The sequence below is a fragment of the Hoplias malabaricus genome, chromosome 9, assembly GCF_029633855.1.
Source record: "Hoplias malabaricus isolate fHopMal1 chromosome 9, fHopMal1.hap1, whole genome shotgun sequence".
Lineage (NCBI taxonomy): Eukaryota > Metazoa > Chordata > Actinopteri > Characiformes > Erythrinidae > Hoplias > Hoplias malabaricus.
The window spans coordinates 11,690,547-11,702,591 of record NC_089808.1 but is presented as its reverse complement, the minus strand read 5'-3'; the positions used below and the strand labels follow the sequence as shown (position 1 = coordinate 11,702,591).

The window sequence follows — 12,045 nt, the reverse complement described above, 5'->3', positions numbered from 1 at the left end:
TGATTCAAGTTTCACGCTTTGGGCTCATGTGATGTAAGCAAGGATGGGTTTTATCACTGTACCTGACTGACTACATAAGGTTGTCCTGTTTCGCATGTTTCCATTCTGACTCATGCTGTTGTTTTGGTAGCACCTTTGCAAGTGAATTATGCCTCAGAGAAGAGTTTGAAAGCAATTCGAGCCATTTGAGAAGGTTTGCAGTTTAGGGCTCTGGGAAGCAGGATGCCTTATTGACATACTGCGCACTATAACAGGCATGCAGAGATTACCACAGCATGCTGTTGGAGGCAGTGGACAGAAGAAGGCACTCACCAGCAACATGAAGGACCTGGGAGACCTACATGGCCCACTGTGGGCAGTGAGATATCCTGTTAGTGCCAGCACCATTGGCAAACTGCTGCACTACACAGGGCTTCATGCACGCAGCCTGCTAGGACAACTGCCCTTATCACCACATCAGCATCACCAAAGATTGCGGTGGCATCGAGCAAGACTGTCATGAAATCACTCAAAATCACAGTGGATTATCTTCACTGACAAATCCTGCTTTTGTCACGGTGAAGATAACCAACGAATCCATGTGTGGAGGCACCGTGGTCACTGCAAATATGAACAGTTTTTCACTCCACTCCTACCACAAAATCTGCAGGAACTGCATGAGAATACTGAGGCAGCATAGGATGGATTATCATGATACCATGATTAACCTCTACAACTCATATTTGAGACGTTTGGCACATTGTGTCAGTTATCATTTTCAAACATATAGGTTGTTTTCAACAAACAGTGGTTAAAATCCACTTTTGTTCCTTAAAGCTACAATACATTCTCTTCTCCAGAAGGAGAGATGAATAATTGCAATCGTTTATTATAGATCTTTCTTAAAAAAACAAAAAAACAAACAAACAAAAAAAAAAAAACAGTTTAAGTCCTGGATATAAAATGGGGAATATGAAATCATCTAAATTTTAAAATCTACAATTATTAAGGTACAATTATATTCCCTAATTAATGGTACTGAATATGTACCCTTGAGAGTACCGCCACAGTGACAGCAAAAGCAGAATATTCACTGCTGCCTCCCCACGTCAACGTTGTTTAGTTAAGGTAACGTCAGGCTTTAAGTCCATCACCAGTGGACACTCGCAGCATACAAACGACTGAGCAAAACACAATACTCACTCCTCAATGAACACACAATAAAGACAAAACAATAAATTCCAAACTTAAATGATGCAGCAGGTACATACTTGCGGCTGATGCACCATTTAAGGTGGAAAGGGACACTGGCAAATAAAAAGTTGACAAATTTAGATGTGTTTCTCGTAAATGTTGTTTTTAATCTATCACCAGAACACAGACACAACACAAACACAACACTCACTTCTCACAACAGCACGAGGCTGAAGTCAACTTTTTATATGCCAGTTCCACCTTAAATATTCCATTTAAAAAACAACATTCACAAGAAACAGGACACTAAAACAATGTGGACTAAAAATGTGGACAGTGAAAACGGAAATGCTCGAAGACGCTAATGTCAAACATGACTTGCGTAGTATACTACATGGGGAGTATGAATTGATTTGGGCTTAAACCTCTGTGATTCTCTCATGCTTTATGGTGTTTAGATGGCTCTCCTATGACCTGTTGGACTGGCATGAAAATGCAACCATTTTTGTGTTCCTTCTGGATGGGGATATACAGGGCTTCAGTCTCAACTTGACCACACTACAGCTCACAAGCTGTGGTTCTCTCTCATGACCAACATTTAGAACTTCAAGCATTTTGTGATTTATCTACTCAACTGATTTTGTCTGTGACTGCAAACAACTCAAACCACAGGCTTTATTAGAGCGTCTTATAGAGCTCTCTGTGTAGAAAAACACTTCCCGCTGTCATCTGCAGTTCACGCATTTATGTGATGCCATCTGTAATCAACCTAGTGCCTCTTGCTTCCGTATATTATTACATTCCAACCCTTCCTTCTGTGTGCAACTGTTTTTTTGAAAGTGTTTGTACATTAGATTTTTGCTTAGCTGTATGTTCTAAATCAAGAATCTTGACCTCCAGCACGTCGATGAGAACATTCTCCTCAGGCTGCTTGGTGCTCCGGACGTTTTCCAGAACGATGGAGTAATAAACGCCTTGTGGGTCTGACTCGTACAGATTATAAGTGTCTGTCTGGTACCACTCCTGCAGTGCCAGCAGCACCTGGTTTTCATCCGTACTGACGATCTGCACATCCTGCAGAAACAGAGAGAGAGAAGAATGGAAAATATTACAACAATAAAACATCTTAAAACAGCTATTAATATCCCTTTGAGAAATAAAGGCCAGCAGACAAATGTGAAAATGCCACATCTGCATCTTAAAATGAATATTTGTGGTATATTTCATGCTCTAACTTACACTCATGGACATGATAAATACACTTACAGCACAAAGATATGAACAGTACTGTCACTCCCCCAGTTTTAGAAAAGGAGTTGTCCCAAACAAACAAACATAGTGAAGTACAAAGCCATAAAAGTTATGATGTTGTGCCAGTGCACCCTTGGCAGCCTTTGCGTGCTTTAAAATAAATGAATAGTTGATTTAAGGGTGTGCATGCATGGACAGAAAGGCTTGTGTCAGCAAACGTTTAAAGTCACTCTAATCTCATCCATACGAAACTATATTCAGAGACATGAAAGCTCAATGAAGGCTTTCCTTTGTTGCATAAGCTGACCCATGTCATTCTGGAGGACCCAGCCCTCACCAATCAGAATAATAAAGCAACACTGCGAAAAATTTACATTTAAAATCAGCTTACGTGTCCATCAACAAACCAGCCCCAGCCAAAGTAATTTGTCTAAGAACTGGTAAACTCCATCTCAGCCCAGGACACACCTTGATACTTAAAGCAGAAGTAAGTAATTTAGTAAATAATTATTAGTCACCAACATATAGCAAACCATACTTAGGAAAGTGATCATTTAAAATTTTCTTCTATTAATAGCGCATTTCATGAATTATAGAATTAAACTGCTTTGATTTCTCAGTTTATGCTCCATAGAGTGTGTACCCTATATGCCAGTGGCCATGTTTAAAATATGTTTCATAGAAGAATCTTTGATAATCCAGGCCCATAGAAGTCAGTATAACAGCTGCTTCATAACATTAAGAAGAACTTTTGGATAAAACGACTGATTACTTCTTCAAAGCAGAAGAATGCCCAAATATGTGTTCACTTAGACATGTCTGGTGTGTGGAAGTGTTGTTCTTAGATTTGCCATAAACAATTTTAAGTGAGTAATAAAAAGATTACTATGTAATGCTGTAAAAATTAACATGGTAATGCATGCAGGAATTTAATGTGGATTTTTTAATTAATTTTTTAATTAATCATAATCCCAAAACGTCTTCTCATAATTCATGTTTTATATAGTCTAGTGTCGTATTAGCAGTTTTATCTAGTGATATAAACACAGCATTGCTACTGTTGAGTTGAGAATATAGATTAATTTTTACTTATGCTGAAATATGAATTCATAATAAAACAAACCCTCCCTGACCCTTCCTCCTCCCCTTAAATAACTTTGTCATGCATATCACATATCTCCATCCCAGAAATACAAGAAAGTATTTTAATTTCATAATTGTGATTATATATTCATTCATTCATTCATTGTCTGTAACCGCTTATCCGGGAATCACGGGGCGCAAGGTGGGAATACACCTCGGAGGGAGCACTGGTCCTTCACAAGGCGACACGCACCCTAACTCACATATTCATACATATGGACCTACCAACCTGTGTTTTTTACTGTGGGAGGAAACCAGAGCACCCGGAGGAAACATACACAGACACGGGGAGAACACACCAAACTCCTCACAGACATTTTACATTAAAATATCGATTATTAAAAGCTTTAGACTTAACAAGGGACAATGTGATTAACTGTGATTAATTTCAGAATATTATGTAATCATTTTTTTAATCCATCAACAGCACTACCTATATATTCTATTGATATAATAAATTGAAATATAGATATCTGCACCTGTATTACTAATACAGGTATTATAAATACTGACAAAAATATGTTGTTTGCTTGGCCATTATTATACCTAACTATGATTTCAGAATAGAGTTGGTTCTCTGAGGTCAAAGTGTTTGAGCAACCAGTCAAACTACCGCACATGTAAGTTGCAATTCCTGTGGTGAAATTACACATTTATAGACTTATATATTTCCAAAAGCTGTATAATTGTTTTTGCCATTTCTTTTCTGTGCTGTCAGGCCCACAATAAAGTTGGTATTCAACCCCTATGATGTTCAGTTCAAAGTTGAAATCTGCACTGAAGCTACAAGGCTAAAGTAGCTAACAAGCAACGAAAGCTTAGGGTAACCCACATATTAGCATAGTGCTAACTCATGCCAAAATGATTGCACACTCATTTGACTTGCTTCCTAATGAGTTAAAATATTCAAGTGGCCACTGTTTTTATCAAAGTATAGTTGTTTAATACAAAACTGTGTCAAAAATACTTGAAACCTCAGAAACAATCCAATTACAAATACAACCCCTAGATGTTTTTAGACACAGGCTTTACATGAATAATTGAATAACAGCACTTCATATAATATAAATATAATATATGAAGAAGTACCATTAAAAAATAAGGCATATTTTCTGATTTACGTTAATACTATGTGTCAAATGTTGAGTTATTCATTAATTGTTTTTTTTAATATATTTATTTAGGTTGACTCTGATAATATACATTGTAACATTATACATAATACCATCATCAACACAACAGCCTAAATTTTGAATGTATTTGCAAGGTTTTGCTTTAATGAAGAGGTGTCTAAACTTATCCTCAAAGGGCCAGTGTGGGTGCAGGTTTAATTTCAATTACCATAAGAGAGGTTACATGGTGCTGCTTTAAGTCTGATGAATCATGGAACCAGGCTGATGGCTATACTGAACTTTTCCACAGCATCCAGATGGCCAGTCTACATCTGATTAGATCATATTTTCACAGTTTTTTTTCACCTCTCTCCCAGGGCTCCCCATAGTGTTATTAATTTTACAGCACTATACTAAAATTAATGAGGAGGATTTTGGTTTCCTACCCTTCTCCAAAACCTACATAGTGCATTTTCTGCAGTGCTGAGCCTGGAATAATAATGACAGTCCTGGTTCTCCCTATTACAGGTCAGTGACGCAACACAATGTTTGTTAAGCTGTTATTTTAAGGTAAATATGTTATGTAGTGGTTCTTTAAGTTTGGGTTGAACACTAAACGGGTATAACACAAACCTTTATGGTCAACTAAGAGCATGTAGCCACAAAGAACAAATGGTAAAAGTTGAGGGTCTCAGCTGCTGGAGTTGTGCTGGTCAGAGAACTCCTAGAGTGAACGACATCCTCTGTAAAAACCTGTGCCTTCTTTGACTATGTAGAGCTGTGGATCCGCTGTGACGAACCCTCCTGAGAGCACCCAAAAGTAGAACAACAAGATTTCTGAATACAACCTCTGTTCAAAGCCCTCTATAATTACATCTTCGGATAATGACATCATTCCCTGATAAAATGATCATCTCTGCATCATCTTAACAGGATCCCATGATATAGGCACCACGTCAGCATTATCCCTTGACGATGACATCAGTCTGGCTTTGTTTGTGGGTTTACAACCATGTTCTCATTCTGGATGAAAGTAAAAGTGGGTCAGGGTTAATTTAGGCCTGGAACATGTTAACACCCATGGCAAACAGTTATTCAGAGGAGCTCCCAGCATCCCTACAGGAGCTAGCATTGTCTGTCTCTGTGATGTCTCTCACAGCACAGTCATTGTCCCAAAGCAGTTTAAATTAAGACATTTGCATCACTGAGGGAAGCATGGTCAGGGAAAAACTCTCAAAATGAGGACAAACCAGTCAGTGAATCCAGGACTAACAACGAGAACCATCTAAGAGCGTGAAGAAGGGCCCTTGAGAGGAACCAAGAATCATAGTGATGACATCCGAAGAGTATGACAACTCTGTAAGAGCATGAGGAAAATCGAATGAAAAGAATCAAGACTCCTTAAAGGCAATTCCTAGGTTCCTCTCTCTCTCATGGCTCATGCTCATGGCAGAGAAACAGGAAAGAGCCCTCCAAACATTAAAAATCATGAAAAGAGAAGAGGTTATTATTTTATTCCTGCTCCATGACTTATTTATATTTCAGATTATCTAGGAGCACTAACTGCATGGAAGTAAACACAGACTGAAAGTGATACAAAACTAAACAACTCGAGTTACAAATGAGAATCTGTGGTAATTCATTCATTCAGTCACTGTCTGTAACTGCTTATCCCATATAGGGTTGTGGTGGGTCTGAAGCCTACCGGGAATCACTGGGTGCAAGACAGGAACACACCATGGAGGGGGCGCAAGTCCTTCGAAGGGTGACACACACTGACACATTCACACCTAGTGATACGTTTGAGTAACCAGTCCACCTACCAACATTTGTTTTTGGACCGTGGGAGAAAACCGGAGCACCTGGAGGAAACCCACATGGACAAGAGGAGAACACTTCACAGACAGTCACCCGGAGCATGTCTTGAACACACATCCCCAGGACTCTGGAACTGATGTGCCTCCGTGTCACCATGTGATTATTCAAACAGTGAATAAAAACTTACAGACAAGTTAAACTTCTGCCATGAACAAACAATAATTTTTCTCCTCAAACATACTGTACCACCTTAAAAGACGCAGAGCTTCTGAATGTAAACAAACCAGAGGACTGCAGTTCCCCACAAATTTTAGACCGTTAAGAACATGAGGAAGAGACACTGAGAAGAAACGAGACTCACAGTGACAACTCCCTAAGAGCATGAGAGATTTCTCTAAACAGCAAAGTCCTCACTATCTTTAAATGCAGACTGACTCTTCAAAAGAAGCCTCATCTCTTGGCAAATCATTTTAATGAAAATTAATCTTGCACTTACTGAAGCATCTCATATTGCACATACACCTTTTTTCTGTTCTGTATTTCAGCCCTGGTGTCGGCCTTGATTCTTGTCTTGTATTACTCTTATGCAACGTTCTATTTTCGCTTTGTTTCTCTCTAGGTATCAGCTCCTATTTCTGGTTGTTATCTACCTATAGGGTATTTTGAAATCTAAGTTATTTGTTCATTTTGGAATACATTCTCAGAGCAGACAACTGTTTGTAAGATGCTCTGAACAAGAATGTCAATTACATGCCTTAAATGTAAATTATGTAAATATCAGAGAACAATTTAAATATAGTCACTAAGGATGTATTTCTTAAGCATACCACAAAAGAGGTAAAACATCCCACACATGCTCATGCTGATATTCCAGTCATTTCATATATCACAGGGAGCAGGATGAAACTACACATTTTATTGCTCTAGAAAGACACTTTCTAGATTCTACTGATTAAATATTCTACTGATTAAAAGTGACATCTACCATTGCGGGAAACACTGCTCTCTCTGGTTTATTTACATTCAGAAGCCCTTTTAAGGTGGAAAGGTATGTTAGAGGGAAAAACAATGTTTTTATGTGACTTGTGTTTGGGATTTTTAATTCACTGTTTGAATTATCACATAAATGTATTTGTAATTCGAGTTGTTTAGTTTTGTAACACTTTCTGTAATTCAGACTTAAGACTTAAGACTTAAGCACCTTAAGTAATCTGAAACAGCAAAACGAAGTCAATATTACTCACCTATGGAGCAGGAATAGAGCAATATCCTCATCTTGGTTTGTACTTTTCAATGTTTCAGGTTCTCTGTGTTGTCTAAAAAACTCCAGATGTTTTTGTTCTGCCATGAGCAGATAGAGAGAGAGAGAGAGAAAAAAAAGCCTAGCAAACAGGCTAGTGAGTCTGGTGTGTTCTCCCCATGTCTGCATGGGTTTCCTCCGTGCGCTCCTGTTTCTTCCCACAGTCACAACAAACATGTGTTTTTGTGCCTATGGGTGTGTTGGCTGTCATCTGCCTACCTGAAGGTATCTGCCCATCCAATGAAAAACCAAACAACTGATGCTCGACATCCCCCAGAAACCCTTCTATGGCTTGCTTTCTGGCTGATTTGAGTCACTTCAGACATTTCCCTGCTCACTTCAATGTGAATTATGTAATATAAAACGGGCAATGACTTTTTACTGTTGGGTTCAATTCTGTGAAGAAAGAGTAACTGTGCATTAAAATATGTGGTCTGTAAAGCATGCATAATTTTTTCACTTTGAAAATCAACAAAGCATAGGATTAGATTAGGGGTACCCACACTTTTGCACATGATTTTCTGACTGGACAAGAAACTCCACAAAATGAAAGTGGAGAATATTACAGTGGTGAAAGTGTAAATAAATAGAAATCCTCAGCTAAACCTCCACGAATGCTAAAAGCAAACAACCTCTCTGAAAGACTCAAACACAGCAAGCAATCTTCAGACTAAATGAACAATGTGTGGATACAAGATCACATCACCATAGGAACAGTGTAATTCTAATACTAGAGCACACACATGCCAGTGTAATTATTAGCTCTAAAAACGAACACGGTAATTATGTTTAGTCAGGAAGCCTCGTGTACAGCGCAAACATACTGAGAGCCAGAACACTTTCTATGATTTAAAGCCTCAACTATCACAAACTCTTAAAAATTTAATTTTAAACTTACTGCTTATGAGTATGAACATGTGTAGAACATGGGTTTGAGTGTATCACAAATATGAACATGTGTATAAGCATGAATATAAACATGAAAATAAGTATATCTATAAATCTATAAATGAAGGATACATATGGATAGGCCCCACCATGACCCTGAACTGGATAAGCGCTTACAGACAATGAATGAATAATAATAATAATAATAATTAGATGTTGTAGATGTTGTAGTAGTAGTAGTAATGTGCATGAGTATAAATATGGTAACTAGTTTAAGCATAATCGTGAATAGGGGTAAGAACATGGTTATATATGTTATATGGATATGAAAATGTTTGTCTGTGCATATGAGAAAGAGAGAGAGAGAGAGAGAGAGAGAGAGAGAGAGAGAGAGAGAGAAATAAAAGACATAGGGCAAAAGGGAGTGTGTAGAAAAAAATGGGGAACACTTAAATGGTTTCAGTAAAAGCAACAAACAAATAGTCGCTTTGGTGTTGTTGTTTAATCCATAACCTTAAACCAGGCCACAGAGGAGAGGTGGGATAGAGAGACGCGGATAGAGAGTGATGACTCTCTGCAACCAGGCCTGAATTTTTCACTACACTTTCAATTATTCATACTGGAAAATACAGGCTCAATAACATTCTGTCTCTGTCTCTCTCCCTCTCTCCCTCTCTCTCTCTAAGTGAGGAGACTAAAATTTGACCCATCTGCTCAGCCAAGTGACAAGTGAATGGGCAGCAAAGGCAAAGAGAGGAGTAAAAATATCACTATTTCACTCCTGTCTTCATAGCAACACTTCACCTGAAATCTGCTGACTTGTAAAGTTTGGTAAAAGCATCAAAGTAAATAAAGTAGAGAAAGTCAAGAAAATTTAAAAACTCACCTCATACTGACCCCCTTACTCACTTTTATTCACTTTAGGACTCCTGTAGAATGTTTCTATTTTTCCTTTATAACACCTCGCCCTAACAGCAAGTGCGGCATCACATCATAAAACCATCAGCGTACACTGGAAATATCAAGTCAAGTTCAAAAAGAAACAGACCACAAACCATTCCAGTGATTCAGGACACTTGCCAGGCAGCTCTCTATTCTCTCTATATAACATTCCCTAATCAATGGGGTAGCAGCTTTCTAGAAGCTGTACAGAATATAACAGCAGCACTTCTTTAAGATGGAAGGCAAAAGTGCCAGAAATCTTAGGATGAAAAAAAGAGAAAGAAAAAAAAATATAAAAACACCATAAAAATAAATACAAATTTTGAAAAGTTATTCCCAATAAGGTTTTCTTGTAGATAATGATTTTCTTTTCAATACAAATCCATATATGAAAAGTTTTATTTGCAAATCTTACATCTGTATAACACATGAATTGTAAAATGTTATGTTTGGAAGATTTCTATTCAACTCAGCACACAGTTGTTAATATGTCGTAAACCTTTTCTTCAAGTACCAAATTCTAAATCTGTTAATATTTTATAAATTCAAGGTTAATCAAGGATAGTCAAGTTGCTCAGCCATAAGAGTTTAATATAAATTCATATATTCATATATAATTGTGGTCAAATTTTGAAGAAAAAAAAAAAATTATATATATATATATATATTATAAATGTGTGTGTGTGTGTGTGTAGCCCTCCACTGGAAAGCTCCTCTCATACATACAGAATACCTGAACATCCCAATGCAATATATATGAGTTTCTCTCCTGTGACCTTCACTATAATCAATGATATTCAATTACACACCGCTGCTGCTTAAGAACTATCAAGTGAGTGTGCGCACGCACACACACACACATCAGGTTGCACACATCCTTAAAATTCATCAAATTATTCAAACGTATCTTAATGAAGAACACAGACACTTATGTAATGCATTAGTAGAGCCCAAATCAAGAAAGACTGAATATGTTTTAAATTAAAAGCCTTTGATGCACCACATAAACACTGTTAACATTTCAAATAGTATCTCTCTCTCTCTCTCTCTGTGTGTGTGTGTGTGTGTGTGTGTGTGTGTGTGTGTGTGTATTTGTGCAAGAGTTTGGAGCATTAGGCTGGGTGAAATACTCCCTGAAAATAAATAATATATTACTAACTTAATTAATTTAGGAATACCAGTTAACAATTCTATTAACTGGTGTTATATGAATAATTAAAAACTCATTTTTATCATTTGTGCTACATACATAGTTAAATAGTGTGTTACTGTACCTTGGGCAGAGCGTATTTGGGGAATCGCATCTGAACAAAGTCGTTTCTCCGATAGGAGACGTAGTGTTTCGTACGATTACCCGTCGTAACCTGGAGAGAGAGAGAGAGAGAGAGAGAGAGAGAGAGAGAGAGAGAGATGTTTAAGAAATCAAAAAGATTGGAGTTATGGCAATATTTTTTCTCCAACCTTCTACATACTTAAATGGTGCCAATATACATGTCATTCAGACTTGTTTGTGGTGAAATATTGGAAACACTTCATGTGTGCCCACAGAATGCATTTTTCATATCTTAAAAAAAACACTTTGACTTAATCAACTTAATCATGATCATAATATTATATTAATATAGATTACTATGTCATTTAATTGAGACATTTTCTTTTTTATAAAAAAAAATACCTAAAAATAAGTTGAAAGCCTTGGCACAAAGTATCAAAGCACTTTCACTTCAAAGGGCTAAAGCCAGATCATTTTTATTTAGGCTGATGTTTATTTATATTTAGCCTGAAATTAAAGAGTTCCACTTAAAAAAAGTCGTTTTTTTCACTGTTCATAAATTTCATCGTTAATAAAATGATAGTAGGCCATATTCCTTTCATGTAAACCATGTATCTTTTTAATAATATTGATTGAAACATTCATGAACGTTATGAAGTGTTTATGTAAGATATTAAGAATGCGTTATGTAGACATCATTAAATGCTCTTGTGCACAGACGAAATGTGTCAGAATTCTTAATAGTGATGGTGAGGTGAACCAGACATCCATAAATGTTAATGTCTCTAAAAATCACAGAAAGTCATTATGAAATGGTTATGAGTGCACAGCATGATGTCTGAGACCTTGTTTTATGATAGCTGTGAAAAAGTTCCGCATTAAAAATGTACAGTGGCTTACAATCACATCCACTCCTAACCACTCTAATATTGGTGGAATTCTCTTTTAACCCTTAAGAGCTCATGGTTACATGTGTGTCACAAATCATTTATGAGGTCTGGAAAGTTCCCTACCCAGCTTTATCATTCATTTAAAGGGAAAGTCTACAATCGTGGGGAACTGCAGTTCTCTCTGGTTTGTTTACATTCAGAAGCTCTGCGTCTTTTAATATAGAATGGTATGCTGAAGCTTAATTGTCCATACGC

General features: G+C 37.2%; 1 protein-coding gene across 1 annotated transcript in view; it reads right to left on the bottom strand.

Annotated features, from left to right (window-relative positions):
- The window catches only part of sorcs2 (sortilin-related VPS10 domain containing receptor 2), a 337,409-nt gene that overhangs the window by 42,932 nt on the left and 282,432 nt on the right, over nt 1-12,045 (bottom strand). Inside the window, exons 8-9 of the mRNA XM_066680930.1 lie at nt 10,902-10,991; nt 2,068-2,247 (exon numbers count right to left, since the gene is read on the bottom strand). Coding sequence (XP_066537027.1) covers nt 2,068-2,247; nt 10,902-10,991 — 270 coding nt within the window. The remainder of the gene's footprint in view (nt 1-2,067; nt 2,248-10,901; nt 10,992-12,045) is intronic.